This window comes from Etheostoma spectabile, chromosome 6 (assembly GCF_008692095.1).
Source record: "Etheostoma spectabile isolate EspeVRDwgs_2016 chromosome 6, UIUC_Espe_1.0, whole genome shotgun sequence".
Classification (NCBI taxonomy): domain Eukaryota; kingdom Metazoa; phylum Chordata; class Actinopteri; order Perciformes; family Percidae; genus Etheostoma; species Etheostoma spectabile.
In genome coordinates, this window is record NC_045738.1 from 2924312 (window position 1) to 2939468 (window position 15157).

A 15157-nucleotide genomic window follows, 5' to 3' on the forward strand; every position below is an offset into this window, starting at 1 on the left:
TGTGTGTGTGTGTGTTTGTGTGTCTGTGTGCGTGTGTGTGCACACACGTGTGTCTGAAGTAGCTGAGCTTATTCTGTACAGATAATGACCTATTAACCCTAACCCACTTTTTGGAATGTCCTGTGATTTAGCATGTAACATGAGTACCATGTAATTTTCTGAATGTATAGCTTATATTCCTCTGATGTCGCATACAATAATGCAGCTATGACTATGTTTTAGATTTGTCCTTCTGATAAGATTTTTTATGCTCATAACAGTAATATTTCTTCCACAGTACTACATACTGTTGAGCCCAAAAGATCTGAAAGCTGCAGATTTTGTCGACATCTGGTTTGGGTAATGGGATCCTCGGTCACACCGTGTGACAGAAGACAGGCACACCTTCCCAGAGAACGACAGACAGCAAGAAAGAATCACATATTTCTACCAAGAGCAAGAAACAAACACAAAATAGCGACAGGTGGCGTTTCTGTGACTTGACTCTGAGTGACACAAAAACACTCAAATTATACTTTCAGACATTTTGTAACGGCACATCTACTTCTCAGTGTTTAAATGTACCAAGAGTGTCACAGGGTTCATTCTTCCAAGAGCAGATGTCGAGTCCTGTGAGGAGAATGGCGTGGTCGTGGTGTCGGCCCTGTCGGCCTCCCAGAGTGGACTGCCAGTGACAGAAGCTGTTCAGTGTGTGGTCTGCATGGTGGTTGATCACCAAGCCTTCCTGTGAGATAAAGCAGATACAAGGAGGCAGAAAGAGAGACAATGTTGTCTTCATGAAAGGAAGCTGTGAGCACAGATTGGTATAGATTTAAATGAGAAAAATGTCAGGCAAATGAATGCCATTACCCTCCCACTGCTTCAAAACATCAATAAAACCAAATAACAACGTCACTGAATACAAGAAGGCCAAGCTATTATATGTGTATGGAAATTTCTTTGGTTTACCATTTCCTTGCTTGGTCTTTTCATTCAATTACCAATATCTTTCAATGTATGGATGTGAAATATGATGGCAGCATGAAACATGAAGATGTGAGAGGAGACACTGATAAATTAAGTGTTGCTACTAGAAAGACAAAAGTCAGGGACATTTTTGGCATTCCTCTCACTGATTATTGCCTCTTAAGGAAGATAGGAATCTATTAACAACACAGGTGGATGGAAACCAGAATCCATTCTCCTCAGCCTGCTTGACTCTTTTACTCTGACAGTGCCCCACCTGTTCCTCTCTGCTTCTGTCCCTCTCCCTTCTTTCACACTTTTTCACTTGGACTCAAGCTGTCTCTCCATCTCTTGCACGCTAAGATAATTTCCCTCCTAAATCTGGCAAAGATCCAAGGAAATGTACACTCTATAATTAATCACTGTAAAAGTCCTTAGTAGTTGGAACGACCCCAGGAAAACCTCTGTGAGACCTAAGATCTGGACCTTCAGGCATAAAAACCAATAAACAAATTTTTTTTTTTGTCTATTGCATTCCCTTTGTGTCTGAAGCTCCATGATGTGTACAGCTAGCACTGCAGGACACAGACTGTTAGTGGTGTTCTTAAAGTCTCTTTAATCATATGTATACCAAACCCTTTATAAGAGTAATTTTCAAACCCTTCAACCCCACAACCACATTTCAAAATGCAACCATCAATCACAGTGTTTACTGTTTGAGAGGCTGGATTTTGGGATATATTAGGGTTTTCACATGACAATGCTTACATGCTTTGAGATGCTCACCTGCTCTTCATCCAGAAGCACAAGGCCCACTATCACTATGTTGATGTTCCCCCCTATTGTACCGTCTTTAAAGAGACTGGAGACCTAAAAGGCAAACAAACACAGGCACTGTTAGGGCTGCAACAATTAGTCAACTAATCAATTAGTAAATCGACAGACTACTATTTTGATCATCAATTAATCTTAATTTTTCATGCAAAAATGGCAGAAAAAGCTGTTTTCAGCATCTCAAACACAGACATTTCCTGTTTTTTTTGTTTCAAATCATGTTAAATTGGATCTCTTTGGGTTTTGACTGACACAACAAGACATTTGTGACACTTTGAGATACTGGGATCTTCAGACATGCTGGATCCGTTAGTAAAATGTTCAAATCCAGATTCAAGTACTTCTTTAAAAAGTATTTAGATTGACACAATGAGATTGCTATATATAGTTTCATCTTTTTGGTCAAGCTTATAACATTACATACAATTTGATATTGATACTGTTATACTTATGATCTTTACGTTCTTGCACTATTTAGACATATCCAATTGAGAGCTCTATTGAGACAACACACCTTGACATTCTTATAGAAATAACCCCTTTTGATGTATCAGTCAGGTATGACAGCCACAACTGCTGTTTTCAATTCAGCTTCTTGTACTCACATGGATATCTGACCATCAATCATAACACTTTGGGCTTTGAAAGTGGACTCCTGATCTCTTGCTTTTGTTCACTCAGGCCCTCTGGATATCTCAGGTGCCACTCACTAAGCCTTTTTACCCTCCCCCTGCAGAAACATTAAGACTCATTCATTCCTTATGTTCCTGATGTTTGGTCTTCCTCTGCAGCTACTCATGAGAAGACACATGGCTGTGCTTTGTTACCAAATTCAAGCAGAATTCAGAGGTCAAAGATGCAATCAAAAGCACTTACAAACTAAGATCTTCTGGAACAGCAGTGTTTGACAGAGCTCCAGATTAGCAAAATTCAACAGATACAATGAATCACTGTGTTTTCACCAAAACAATCACCAGTTTCCATAGAGCTCCAGTGTTTTGTGTACAGTGTGTTTTTCTTAAATAGGTAATTAACACTTTGAAGTCTTTCCACTCCACTGCAAAGAAAACAAAAATGCTGGAACGGCATATCAGATTCAATTTTTAACAAATATCAAATAACCTTTTTAAGACCCATGCGAGCTGGCAGGTGGGGTAGGGGGTTGGGTGTTTTCTGTGAAACTCCATACTGTATTTAGGTGACTCCTCTGAGGCTGTGACTGCTCCAACTTGGTTTCTACTACAGAGAACTATGTTTTCAAAATAGACGGATTATCTTTGGATTTGTCAGTCAGTCATTAAGTAGCAAAATGAGCGTGACGGAATTTGCTTGCAGATCAGCTGAGAGGGACGGGCGGACACTGTGAGTGTCGCAGCAATGATCTCACCCAGATATCAGTTTCGTGTTTTTAGATGAGCTCTTCCTGATAAGTGAGAATGGAAGACAGGGAACATGTCACTATGGATGAAAAGTTATTTTTGCTAACATTTTATATTTACACAGCTAGCATTACGGAAATTAGTTTTGTTAGGGCGTTCCAGAATGTTAGCTGATGTTACATTAGCTCGTCTGTGTTGCCAGATCTTACAAGAGTTTGTTCCTGAGACAGAAACAGGTCTCAAACAAAGTTAATTTTCTTCTGATCTGTCCATCTGAAAATTACCATCTTAGTGTCAGAATGTTCAGGAGATATGTGGCTTGTAAAGAATGGATTGAGCATTTACTTTGGGGACTAAGGGGCGAAATAATCGGTCATTATCATAATCTTACGTTCACTTCTCCCATTGGAATCAATACATTCAGGACTGGCTGCTAGTCTCCTAAAGAGGCGTGGTAAACACGTGACACAGATAGTTAAATGCTTACATGCTCACAATGACAATGCTAAAATGCTTTAGTATTGCAGTTATAATGGTACGTGTTAGCATGCTAACATTTGCTAATTGGTACTAAACGCATCACACCAATAAAGTCAATACATTTCTATTGTAGTTTCCCTTTTAGCTCCTATGATCTAACACTGCACTTTTAATTGGGTTTCCCTCACCATATTAAGCACAGTAAGAACATATGTGGTAATGTTCTCATGGCCGTGGTTGTCCATCATCTTTCTGTCCACCACCACCAGCGTCTCCACGTTGAGCTTCTGATTGGCCTGGCTCTTCATTAGCACTGCTCTTTTGCTCCTCGGGATGAACTTGTACTCATCAGGAAGGATGAAGGCATCGTCTTCTGGAGGTTTGGGCATGTCTGAATAAAACAGGACAAAGGTTTTCACACAAGTTTTAAAGTGGAAAACAACTGCAGAACAAATGGAATGAAGCTTTATAAAATACACTGTGGCTGCAGAGTCAACATCATTAGGATTAAACTGTTGTATAGTATAGTGGGTTCTAAGTGATTGATGTAAGAAAAAACAATAGTGCATATAATAGTAAGTTAATAACAGTCATGACATGTATTACAAATATAGAACCCTTCCTTCTCACAGCTGGTTAGGCCTATATGTTGTGCAATATGAACCAATAGCCACTTGGCAATTTTACCTGTGGGTGTTAACCAGCAAATCTGTTATGTAGCTGACAACCACTGTGGGTGATTAACTATACTCATACTTTTATGAACTGATGTCATGGATAAACTGCACACAGTTTTTTCAGTTGTTAACTCTGGCAGTCTTATGCTACCATTCAGTAAAGTGTGAAACCACAGTGAGCGGTTGTACCTTAGCATAACATAAAATGTTCTCATATGCAAGTGTTACATGGAAGCTTTACAATGACATTACAAGAGATGTCTGAGCAATTTCATATTTTGTAGACATAGCACAATTCTATATAGTGATGAACAGTGGCCAATTCTAGATTCATTATGAGCAGTAAATGCAATTCATCAATTAAACTAGCTCTGTTTTAATCCACATTGCAAGTTTTGTTAATAGAGGTCATTTAAATGGTGCTTAAAGTGCGTCAGTGTGTCAAGAGAAGCTTTATGAAGCTGTATGATGACGTAAATTGCAATGAATTCACAATACAAGCATATTGTGAAAACGTATCAGGGGTTTTGATAAGTGAACACGTGACTCAAATGAACACACACCTAATTTTCTCTCCTTTTGAAGCTGGGTCGCCTTTGGGAAACACGTGTCACATCCATTCTCAAGTCTACACTATGGCATGGGGTCAGCAGTACACACATGTCAAAGCAAAGCATGGCCTTAAACTAATATCAGGTATCAAAAAAAAAGATATCAATCTTGTGACACTGTTGCCTCAAATCTTCACTTCTATGTTTCCAGGTTATGTAAACCTTCACCTGCTATTTGGCCGCAACAAACTAAAAAAGCTAGAAAGTTTGCTTATTTAGGGGGACAGTAGGTAAGCGACCAAAGTGCCTTTTCGACTAAAACATGGCACAGGTGTTCAGTGATGTCATCCCATGGGAACGTAAACATCAGTGTGTTTTCACAGGGGACAGGCAGCTGGGGTTCAGCAGTGTAACGGTGGTGGTACCAGTCCAGTCCCTGCCTGCTCTCTTTCATATGCCCCCTGTGACCCCAGCAATGTTAACTGATCTCGTGGTAATTCCTTGAGAGCAAACATTCGTCACACTGTAAAGTGAATACAAACCATTTCCCTTAACCTTTCACAGGTCATGTCACCAATGTCACCAAGAAATTGTCAATATAGATTGAGATAATATTCGGAAGAAGAAACATTACAGTTTCAGGATTTATTTTTAAGGAAATTTACCAAACTTGCCGATTTGCCATTGTATTCAAAGGTTACAAAATCTCCTCAGTTAAAAACTGATGAGTCAAAAACACAGTGAGGTTTAAAAAGGTGGCATGTCTGGATTTACTTTCCACTCTCTTGTTATGTAAAAAGACACGTCTTGTTCTCTCTCTTTAACACAACAGGGCTAATGATGTGTTAACGACAGCACATGTTGTTACTTTAAATGCGGTGCTACAAATGATTCACCATGTGTTGTTCTTACCACGTTAGTTCTGTAAGTACCTGTGAATATTGAGGCACTAAGTCAATATACACTGGCATTCAATGCAATAACATTACTTTGGGCTCATATTAATGTTGGTGTCTCTATGTTCTGTGAACCAACCACAACCCTGGGAGGCTGACTGCTAACAGAGTTAAGCGGAATCTTCAATAAATAGAATTATTACCACATGTCAATCTTTTTTACATTTCTTTGTGAAAATGTAAGCGATTTGACTTTTTCTTTTGCAATGTGGCTTAACGTCTTTGAGTTCAAGCTACTAATTTAGTCATTTGTGAAAAATTTAAGATTTTCGTTTACATTGGAGGGATTAAAAAGGGCAAAAATGACCACATTACATTTTTCAACATATGTCACATAATCTAATTTTATGAGTTAAAGTAAAAAAAGATCCAAAAGCAAATATCCCTTAGGTAAGATTAACCTCATTATACTAACCTTATTGAGTTGTTTAAAAACACATCTTGTATCATCAGTCCAGAAAGGTTTTATGCAATGCTTTTCTGTTTTACTTCTCTCCATGTCCTTAGTGTAGAAAACTGATGAAATGTATGTTACTTACACTCTGTCTCCCTGTTGACTTAATATATGCATGGGAAGCAGTTGCATGGATGTTTAATGCATCTCAATAAAGGGGTGGTATACAGTTTATAGTAACACTGCATGCTACATGTGGATTAGAATGAGAAATTGCCCTTACATACATTTCTTCCGTCTTCCGCAGAAGTGCTGCCTCTGCTTCTCCCCATGTCTGTAGTCACTGTCATGGTGATGACTGTTGCGGGAATGGCCACTGTCATGGTGCTCCATCTGGTCATGGTGACTGATGTCACTTTTCTGATCTTCAATCACTGTGTTGTAAGCAGGGTTTGTCCGTGAGTTGATGGATCTCTTGGTGACAAAGTGTCTGGGTGATTTGTGATGAGTTGAATCTGGAGATCTCTTCTGAAGTGCCCGAGGGTTGTGACGTTTCTGCTCCATCCGGGAGTCTCTCTCACTCTTGTAGAGAATGTGTGGCTGGTGACTGGAGGGTGCTGTGAAGTTCTCTCTCTGAGCAAGGCTGCGAGACACGGGTCTCAGGAAGTAATCCACATCCTGTGTTCTGATCAAACCAGACTAGAGGCAAAACAGAAAGTCATATTAGCTATACAGGGCAGGTTCTATCTATTTAGCCTGGGCAAAAATATGCTCTATTTTGCAAAAATGTGCAATGTTTGACATTATTATATATTACATATACATTTTTATACCTGCTTGCTCAACCTTTATTCAAGTAGCTACACTTGTGTCATAACATTTTTTGGTGTCAAACACCTCAACAGCTGACCCATTCTCCAACACTCCAATAATAGCATATAGGGCTGCAGTCATATTACTAATGGATAAAACCATACCCTTCACCAGATATTAATTTAGCTTTCCAATCTGTCTCTGTCTGCAATTAGTCAGGATTCAACTCTTAGGTCATTGCAAACCTGACCCTCCTAACCTCTGCAAGGCTCAATTACTGGCCGTGTTTGTCATGTTCAACATCTGGTTTGCTGAACAGGTTCAGACGTTATCTCAGCAAAATCTAAACAAGAATCGGCCAGATAGATATAGTTTTAAACAAAAGTGCTGGTGTGAGGATAAAGGGAGGTGGCACCTCTATTGTACACAATGTATAATCTCACAGTTTTCAAGAAATCTGACAAACAAAAAAATAGTCCCCAAAATAATATCTGAATATAATAGATAACAAAAAAATCCTCTTTACATGTTATGAATACTTCTCACTCTTTTAAACTGCAGAAGGCCCCACTTTAAGTACCAGTGCCGTATGCTTTCCATTTTAGGGTATGCGTTTTGGGAAAGCCTATTATAAAGCGCTAAAAGTTCAGCGCAGGTTTTCTACAGTTGACATTATTCTCTCTCTCTCTCTCTCTCTCTCTCTCTCTCTCTCTGTCTGTCTCTCTTTGGAAAAGAGATATTTCCAGTTTTCATATTCCATTTTCAATAAACCTCTATCAACGCAGCCGATTCAGACACTTGGAGGTTACTTTCTCTTGCTCTCCGCCTCTCTCTTTGTCTCTCTCAGTCTCTCCAAACACACACCACATCTGTGTTGACAGTCAACTGGCATGGAGTGTTTGGACTGTAACTGTACTTGGCAGTAATAGTAGTTTCCCTAATATACGTTTAATTGACTGACATTTTTTTAACTATGAGTGGAGTGTGAGGTCCTTGGCTGACAGAAACGGGCTGACACGGTGGCAGTCGTGAGGCTGTGGCTGGCCCAGGATAAGTGTGTATGCATATGTGCATGTGTGACAGTCTCAACAAAATACAATGTTTGATATGTGTATGTGGGACAAAAAAAGGTTAGCGTGAAAGGTGGGCGAACAGTGATTACACACAACTGAATGTCTTCCTGTGTGAGTGGGAGTGTCTCTTAGTCAATCTTGCAGAAGCAGACTTCTATTGCTGATGTGTTTAATTATGCTGTAATGATCTCCACAACTGATTTTCCCCATTTCATCATCACTAACAACCCTCCGCCAGCCTTTCAACCACACATCAGGAAACCAGTGGAACAGTGGAGTCCTTGGAAAATGCTGTGACTGTAGTAAGCACTGAAGTTGAAAATGATGAACTTTGAATACAAGCCAACGCAGATGTGTAAGCTGTGACTGCAATGGCTGTACAGTTTATAGCTTTCATCACATAGTGTGGCATTTATCGTATAAATATTATATTATCGGTTCTGCAAGAGCCAAATTGGCTTAGTGGTATACACTGTTACACAAATAGTAATGGTCAAACTTTGCATTATCTATCAGCAAAAAGAGAACAAAGCCATTTAAATAGTAGGCAAACATCTGTATGACTCTAAAGTACAAATATTTCATAGCAGATAATTGTCAAAAGTGGGCTACCATGTAGGGGAACGCTTGCTCAAGTCCCACTGTTAACTTTTACTCCCCTACCACAAGCCAGTGGAGAGCAGTGGTTTACAGGTGTTTCTGGATCAGATAATGATCATTTCCAAGCATACAGAAACAGGTATTTGACAGAGAAACAGCGACACAGAAATATATTTGGAGACATCTTTACAGCCGGAAGCACACTTTTTGACCCTGTACTTACTGAGATGATTACAATTATTATGGTCCCTTAAAAAACAAAAACAATGGTAGCTTCATAATGAAGTCCTCAAGTCTCACACAGTGCACATGTTAAGCACGCAAAAGCACTGTTGGTTCTAGTCTGTGTAACAACAAACAAAAGCAAATCTGTGGTTTTTCCTCATGAGAGTCTCGCGAAAGCATACCACCTTCCACTGTAGCAGTCTTGCCAACGGTCAAGAAATAATCCTTGCCAGGAACCAGAGCCATGATTGTCGGGTACAATAGTATGTGACAACCTGTGCATGATTCTGTCATCTGCATGGCACCCGCCCCAGCACTGTGTAATCACAGGCGACTGTCATAATTTGGTTCCAAGTCACGGTAAGGCCTCTGACCTGAACTGCGCTGCTGTCAACTTAACTTTAAAAATTTCACGTGCTAAGTACTTTGTCTTGGTGGGTACTTTGGGGTAGGGGGCAGGGTTGTGTGTGTGTGTGTGTGTGTGTGTGTGTGTGTGTGGGGGGGCTCTCTGGTAATAATAGGTGCCATGTGATAGTTAAGAAAAGGTTTGGTATTTTGATCCTAACAGTAGAAAGTTCAAGCTTTTGGAGGAGGGGATTATCAATCTCTGTGCTCACTGTGCATGTGGAACCTTGACTTTCTGACAGGCAGACCCGAAGTGAGGCGGACACACATCTTTCAGCCTCATCCTTAACACCGGCGAAACCTAGGGTTGTGGGTCTGTGTAGCCACTTTTAACTTCCAACAGCTGTGCTGGGCCTGATCACAGACAACAAAGAAAAGACCTACCTTAAAAAGTACAGGACTTGACCAGCTGCTGTCAGGACTACAACCTACACATACAGTAAATGTCAGCAAGGCTGCAGACAATATAGTGGACTTTTGGAAGGGAAAGTAAAGGGAACTATGCCCCCCTCAATATCCTCAGTCCTTAGTGGAGATGTTGTACATTGGTGTCCACATCACCGAGGGTCTGATTTGGGTGCTAATACTGAGCAAATTTCCTTCTGCATCATCGAGAGCATCCTAGCGTGAAGCAACACTGTCTGGTACGACAACAGCTCCGAACAGAACCACAAGGCTCTGCAAAGGATAATGCCTAAAAGGATATTTACACCAGGCACAAGAAAAATGCTAAACCACCTCGGTAACAGCCATTTCTCCCTGTTGAGGTCGAGAAGAAAGAAATCCACCAGGTCAGCACTGAGAGGCTCAGGAGGAGCTCCTACTCTCAAAAGTTTAACTGAAAAGTTAAATGCACAAGAATGGAACAGTTAGGTTTTTGGAAAAGATCGTGGGTAGGGTTATAAAATGCATGTTTCAGTGACATACGGGACAAGAACGGGATACAAACTTGGGCTCCTGTTGTTTGACCCATCCAACACTCCAACCGGACTCCTTACACAGATTTTTGGTCCTTCTTACAACTCTCTACCATTGACGCTCTTAATACTATGTCATCTGACAGTGCTGCGGTCGAGCTACTGCTGTGTACTGCTGTGCCCGGTGCATCCCATATAGACGCTAAGGGGTGATTTTTGCGTTGTATTTCACAAGTTGGGAATGAGAAGGGGTTGGAATTGTACCTGTGCCATTTCATGGGACAAATAAAATTGACTGATTGATGTCAGCTTATTTTCAACCTCACACTGCCAGCTTTTTCTACATACTGTACATAAGGATGCTGTGAAATCTAAGTGGAACATTTATTCTACTCTCCCTGCAGTATGACCACTGTCTATTTCTGTGCAACTTGAAATCTGTTTCTATAAACCCTTATCCTCTCAAATCATGGCTCCTTAGTAAAGCTGTTGTCAAAAAAAGGTTTTCATGCTCATTGATAAGCTACTGGCATGGTTTGTGTTTTATGGGGCCATCATAACAAGATGCACAAGTCTTCAAACATCTCCTGTTTTGTCCCATCTATGTCTACAGACACACTGACTGGATGGAATTTTTCCCCTCAATGCTCCTTACTGTTTAATGAATTCCGTCTTTATGCTTTTTGTCCTGTGCTTAAGATATTCAATCCAGATTTTTATGTTGTATTAATAACTTGTGCTGGTATGTTCTGTGTTCTTCTAAATGATATAAATGGATAAAAAAGGATTTAACTCCAGCAGAAAAATGTCTATCTCTGTAGGGATCCTTTCCAAAATGTTTTAAGACAATTTTAAAACCAATTTGAGCCTGTCAGTAGCAAAAACAGAACTTTTTGTGAAGCGCATTTTCCCTATATGATTACATTGCAGCTCGGTTTGCGTCTGCTGGTTGTAGTGTTCTTGCTCAATACTGGACCATTATCAAAGATTTTGATTCACATCAGACACCGATGCATATGAAAATAGGTTGAAAAATAAATAAATTACCCTTAAAGCTTGGTGTCACACAAAAAGTGCATCCGCAACGTCTTCAGAGTATGTGTGTATGCAAGACACTATGTTAAGAGATTTGGTCAACTACTGCCTTTCCTAAATAGCCAAAGTCATCAGATTACACACTGTGCTGCTACGAGGTGCAAATAGCAGTCATAAAATGCTGAAACACTACTTGGGAGGGCGCAAACAGCTGGACTCTTTGGAGTCAGACGCATCCAGACAAGCAGCGACAGGAAAGGAGGGGGGGGGGGGGGGGGGGGGGGGGGGGGGGGGGTAGAAAAACGGAACTGAAGGGGGAAGCATTCAGTGCATTTTGAGGTGCACCTGACTTTGTGTAGTATGTGGTTCTCTCCTTTATTTTGTCTACCTCTCTGTACGTTGCTCTCCCTTGTGGTGACCAAATGAAACCAATAATCTACTGAGAAACTTACTTAGAGTTCATTAGTCAAGTTGTTGGTCAAAGCTAGCTTTCTATTTCAGTCCAAGCATATGAGTATGATATGGGTGAAAGCTTAGATAGTTTTATTACAGTAACAGTGAAACAGATTTGCTTCTTCTTTTACTTCTTTTTTTTTTTAACAATCATTCAACATGTGGATAAGTTGACATCACAAATCTATTTTTCAAAAGGACATTTCTTTTGACAAACCAAAGTAAAGCAATCATTCTTTACTGTGTCTGGTGCATGCAAACTGGTTCCAAAATGGCTGCATTTTTAGCAGTTGAAGGCAGGGATTCAAACTTTGGCTCAATGTTGACAGGGCTTATTGGAAAATTGGGAATTATTCTGCAACATTGCACTAGATACCATTTTCTAATCAATTATCTATTTCACTTCAAGCTGTACCTTAGTCATCTTTTGGCTAGCGGTCCAGATCACATCACACCAACTGGAGTTCTATCAATTTGACAACAAAAAATGTTCCAAACTGCATTCACCCCAGTCTCTGAAACATATGCACATTGCTCAGTGTAGTAATCTGCTTCATATGACTGAGACTAACATGAATGATGTTAGCAAATGGTAAAACTAGTAACAATCCTTTGACTGATCTTATTGTCTGTATGGAAATTGATTAAAGCAACCTGCCAAGACCACAGTGCCTGCTTTTCAAAGCATTATCACATCAATAGACAATCCCTCGTATATTCTTGGAAATCCCAGAGGTGGGACGAGTGCGCAACATTCTATTACTACGACTACTACCAGGCCTGAGGCAAGAAACACACCCATCCTTTTACAAGAGGAAAACACATCACCTCCAAGTGATTTGTAGTGGGAGGACATTTAGCATTTCCCTTTGGTACAAAAGAAAAGTGTCCATTGCAAAGTCTGAGTAAAATTAGATTAAACAAACAGACACTGATGTAGCCCATGCGAAGCTCAGGGATAATGGAATACATAGCTTGAGGTGTTAAAGCAAGCAGGTAACATATTCCAGTATTTGGCAACACGACAGACAAGTCCAATTTACTAGACTAAGAATCTACAGCCACATTAGCAGCTCTGTGAGTGGGGTTTCTAGCTAAACGTTAACGTCAGCATGCTAACATGCTTACAATGATAATCCTAACATGCGTAAATTAAGGAAGTGTAATTTTTACCATGCTCACATCTTAGTCTAGCATTTTAGCATGCTAACATTTGCTAAATAGCACTGAAAAACAACAGATAAGGCTGATGGGAATAGCTGCAAGTATTTAGTCATACCAAAATATTGGACAGATTTAAATTTTGACCTGACTGTTGCACTACATGAGAAGTGAAGGGATCATTAAAGTCAGCGGACTACATCTTCTGGGGGCTTTGTCTGTGCAACGTTTTGTGCCAAGCCATCCAACAGATGTTTAGATATTTCAGTCTGGACTAAAGTGGTGGACTGACGGACCAACATGGCCATTTCTAGAGCCAAACTGCTATGACTGAAAATCACACAAGATGTCATATATGGGGAAAATAATGATTCATGATGTCAGAGTGAAACAATGTCTGCAATGGCACTCTCCTCACCCCTCAACTCCCTCACCCCCATAAAAGCCAGATTAAAGAGGATTACGGCGCAGCATAAAGTCAACACAGAAAAGGACATGCTTTATGATCTCCCTTTCCACATATGTGTCACTGTGAAGAGTTTTAAACCATTTGGCAGGTGAACAGAGTCAGTGGGATTGCCCTGCTTCTTTAATTTGACCAATTCCTTGCTTGTAAGTACGAGATTTTAATGGTTGAACTCCTTACTGTCATCAAAGCGGGGATAACCACCATGTGGGCTGCCAGAGAAGGGGAGTTGAAAAGGCCACTTATACATGCGCTTTACAATGTAACACTCCTTACAAGGGGATTTTCAGCACTTCCAATTGCCAGGGAGGGAACAATGACCCTTATAGCCTTCAGCTCTACAGTACATTTCTTTCTCATCCTTCCGCCCATCTTTCTTTCTTAATCTATCTCTGCCTTTTTAGGCAAGCACAGGAAAACACTAACATATATACAGAGTGTGTGAGTCAATCTGTAAACACTTTCATAGGAGGCCGGAGCTTTTCTGACAATAGCAAAAAATTAACAACATAATTTCCAGCAACCAATGCAATTAAAGCAAAGGCAAACTTTGCCAATGCAGAGAATGTATGTTTACAATATCTCACAGCCTACTAGTTATTCTGACTAATACAAATACAGAATCACTGATCATTAATTAATAGTGAAAGGATCAATTTCAGTCTTTGTTTGAAGAGACTTAATACAACACAATCACACTCAACAAACAATGCATACTGCAAATATAAACATAATGACAAATGTCAAATATCCATATGTTAGTTTTAGGCTAAATATATGTCTGTAAGTGAAGCTAACACACGTAACGTTGGACATATCATTAGCTTAGTGTACGAATATATTAACAAAAAGAACAGGACCAAGATGTTGATGGATTTTGACACAAAAGTAATACATATATACTGGGATTTGTACTAAAAAGAGTTTCGCCGATCTGATTTCCAGGTCAAGTTCAAACCTTCAAATACAATTGTTTTATCAAGTAAAATTTCTTAAATATAGTTGGAGCAAATACGGGTGATGGACTGATCTCCTGCTGCAGTTCGAGGCCAGGTTCTCTTACTGATACAACTATTGATTTGAGTTCCTATTGTCAATATTTACCTCCCTCGTTGACCATAGTGCAAAGTCTCCCATAGGCTCTCAGGTGGCCTAGTGAACTCTGTTACCTAGTTACTGTGTTTTTTCTAATTGAAGGCTTAGAATCGGGGACATTTGGCGCACACAAAACATAGTATGTGTATGTGAGTGCATGCCACAAACATGCACAACAGTCAGATAACCACGGGCAATGTTTTTAAATCCATAGCCAGGTTTGCACTGAAGACGTTGAGTTCAAGTTTTACAATACATCAAACATTGAAATGAATATTTTACATAGAAATGTACATATATATTACCAACATGCTATTCTGATCATGATTTAATTTGTATATAGGAATGAATGGAAGATCTCGTATTTTGTTAGGAATCCAGGTCCTGTTTTAAAAATGCATATTGGTAAAATGATGCTGTTCAGCTCATGATGACAGTCAATTTGGGGCTTTTGAAAAATTGTTCTATCTTTGGCATTCCCCAGTAGCTTTATCTGCTGATGTAGCTTTGCAGTTCCCTAATTCACATAAGAAAAAGTTGAATTCTCATTGAAGCACTGACCCAGTCCATCCTAGCCAGCCTCATTCGTGAGAACCACATTTACAGTCTGTGCAACCCTGGACCTTTTGGCTGAATCTTTTATTGGGATCTGGTCTGAAATGCGCACACACACACACACACACACACACACACACACA

General features: G+C 39.9%; 1 protein-coding gene across 1 annotated transcript in view; it reads right to left on the reverse strand.

Moving 5' to 3' along the window:
- The window catches only part of adamts16 (ADAM metallopeptidase with thrombospondin type 1 motif, 16), a 51216-nt gene that overhangs the window by 30002 nt on the left and 6057 nt on the right, over positions 1-15157 (reverse strand). The window contains exons 4-7 of the mRNA XM_032518435.1: positions 6504-6915; positions 3827-4029; positions 1732-1815; positions 565-724 (exon numbers count right to left, since the gene is read on the reverse strand). Coding sequence (XP_032374326.1) covers positions 565-724; positions 1732-1815; positions 3827-4029; positions 6504-6915 — 859 coding nt within the window. The remainder of the gene's footprint in view (positions 1-564; positions 725-1731; positions 1816-3826; positions 4030-6503; positions 6916-15157) is intronic.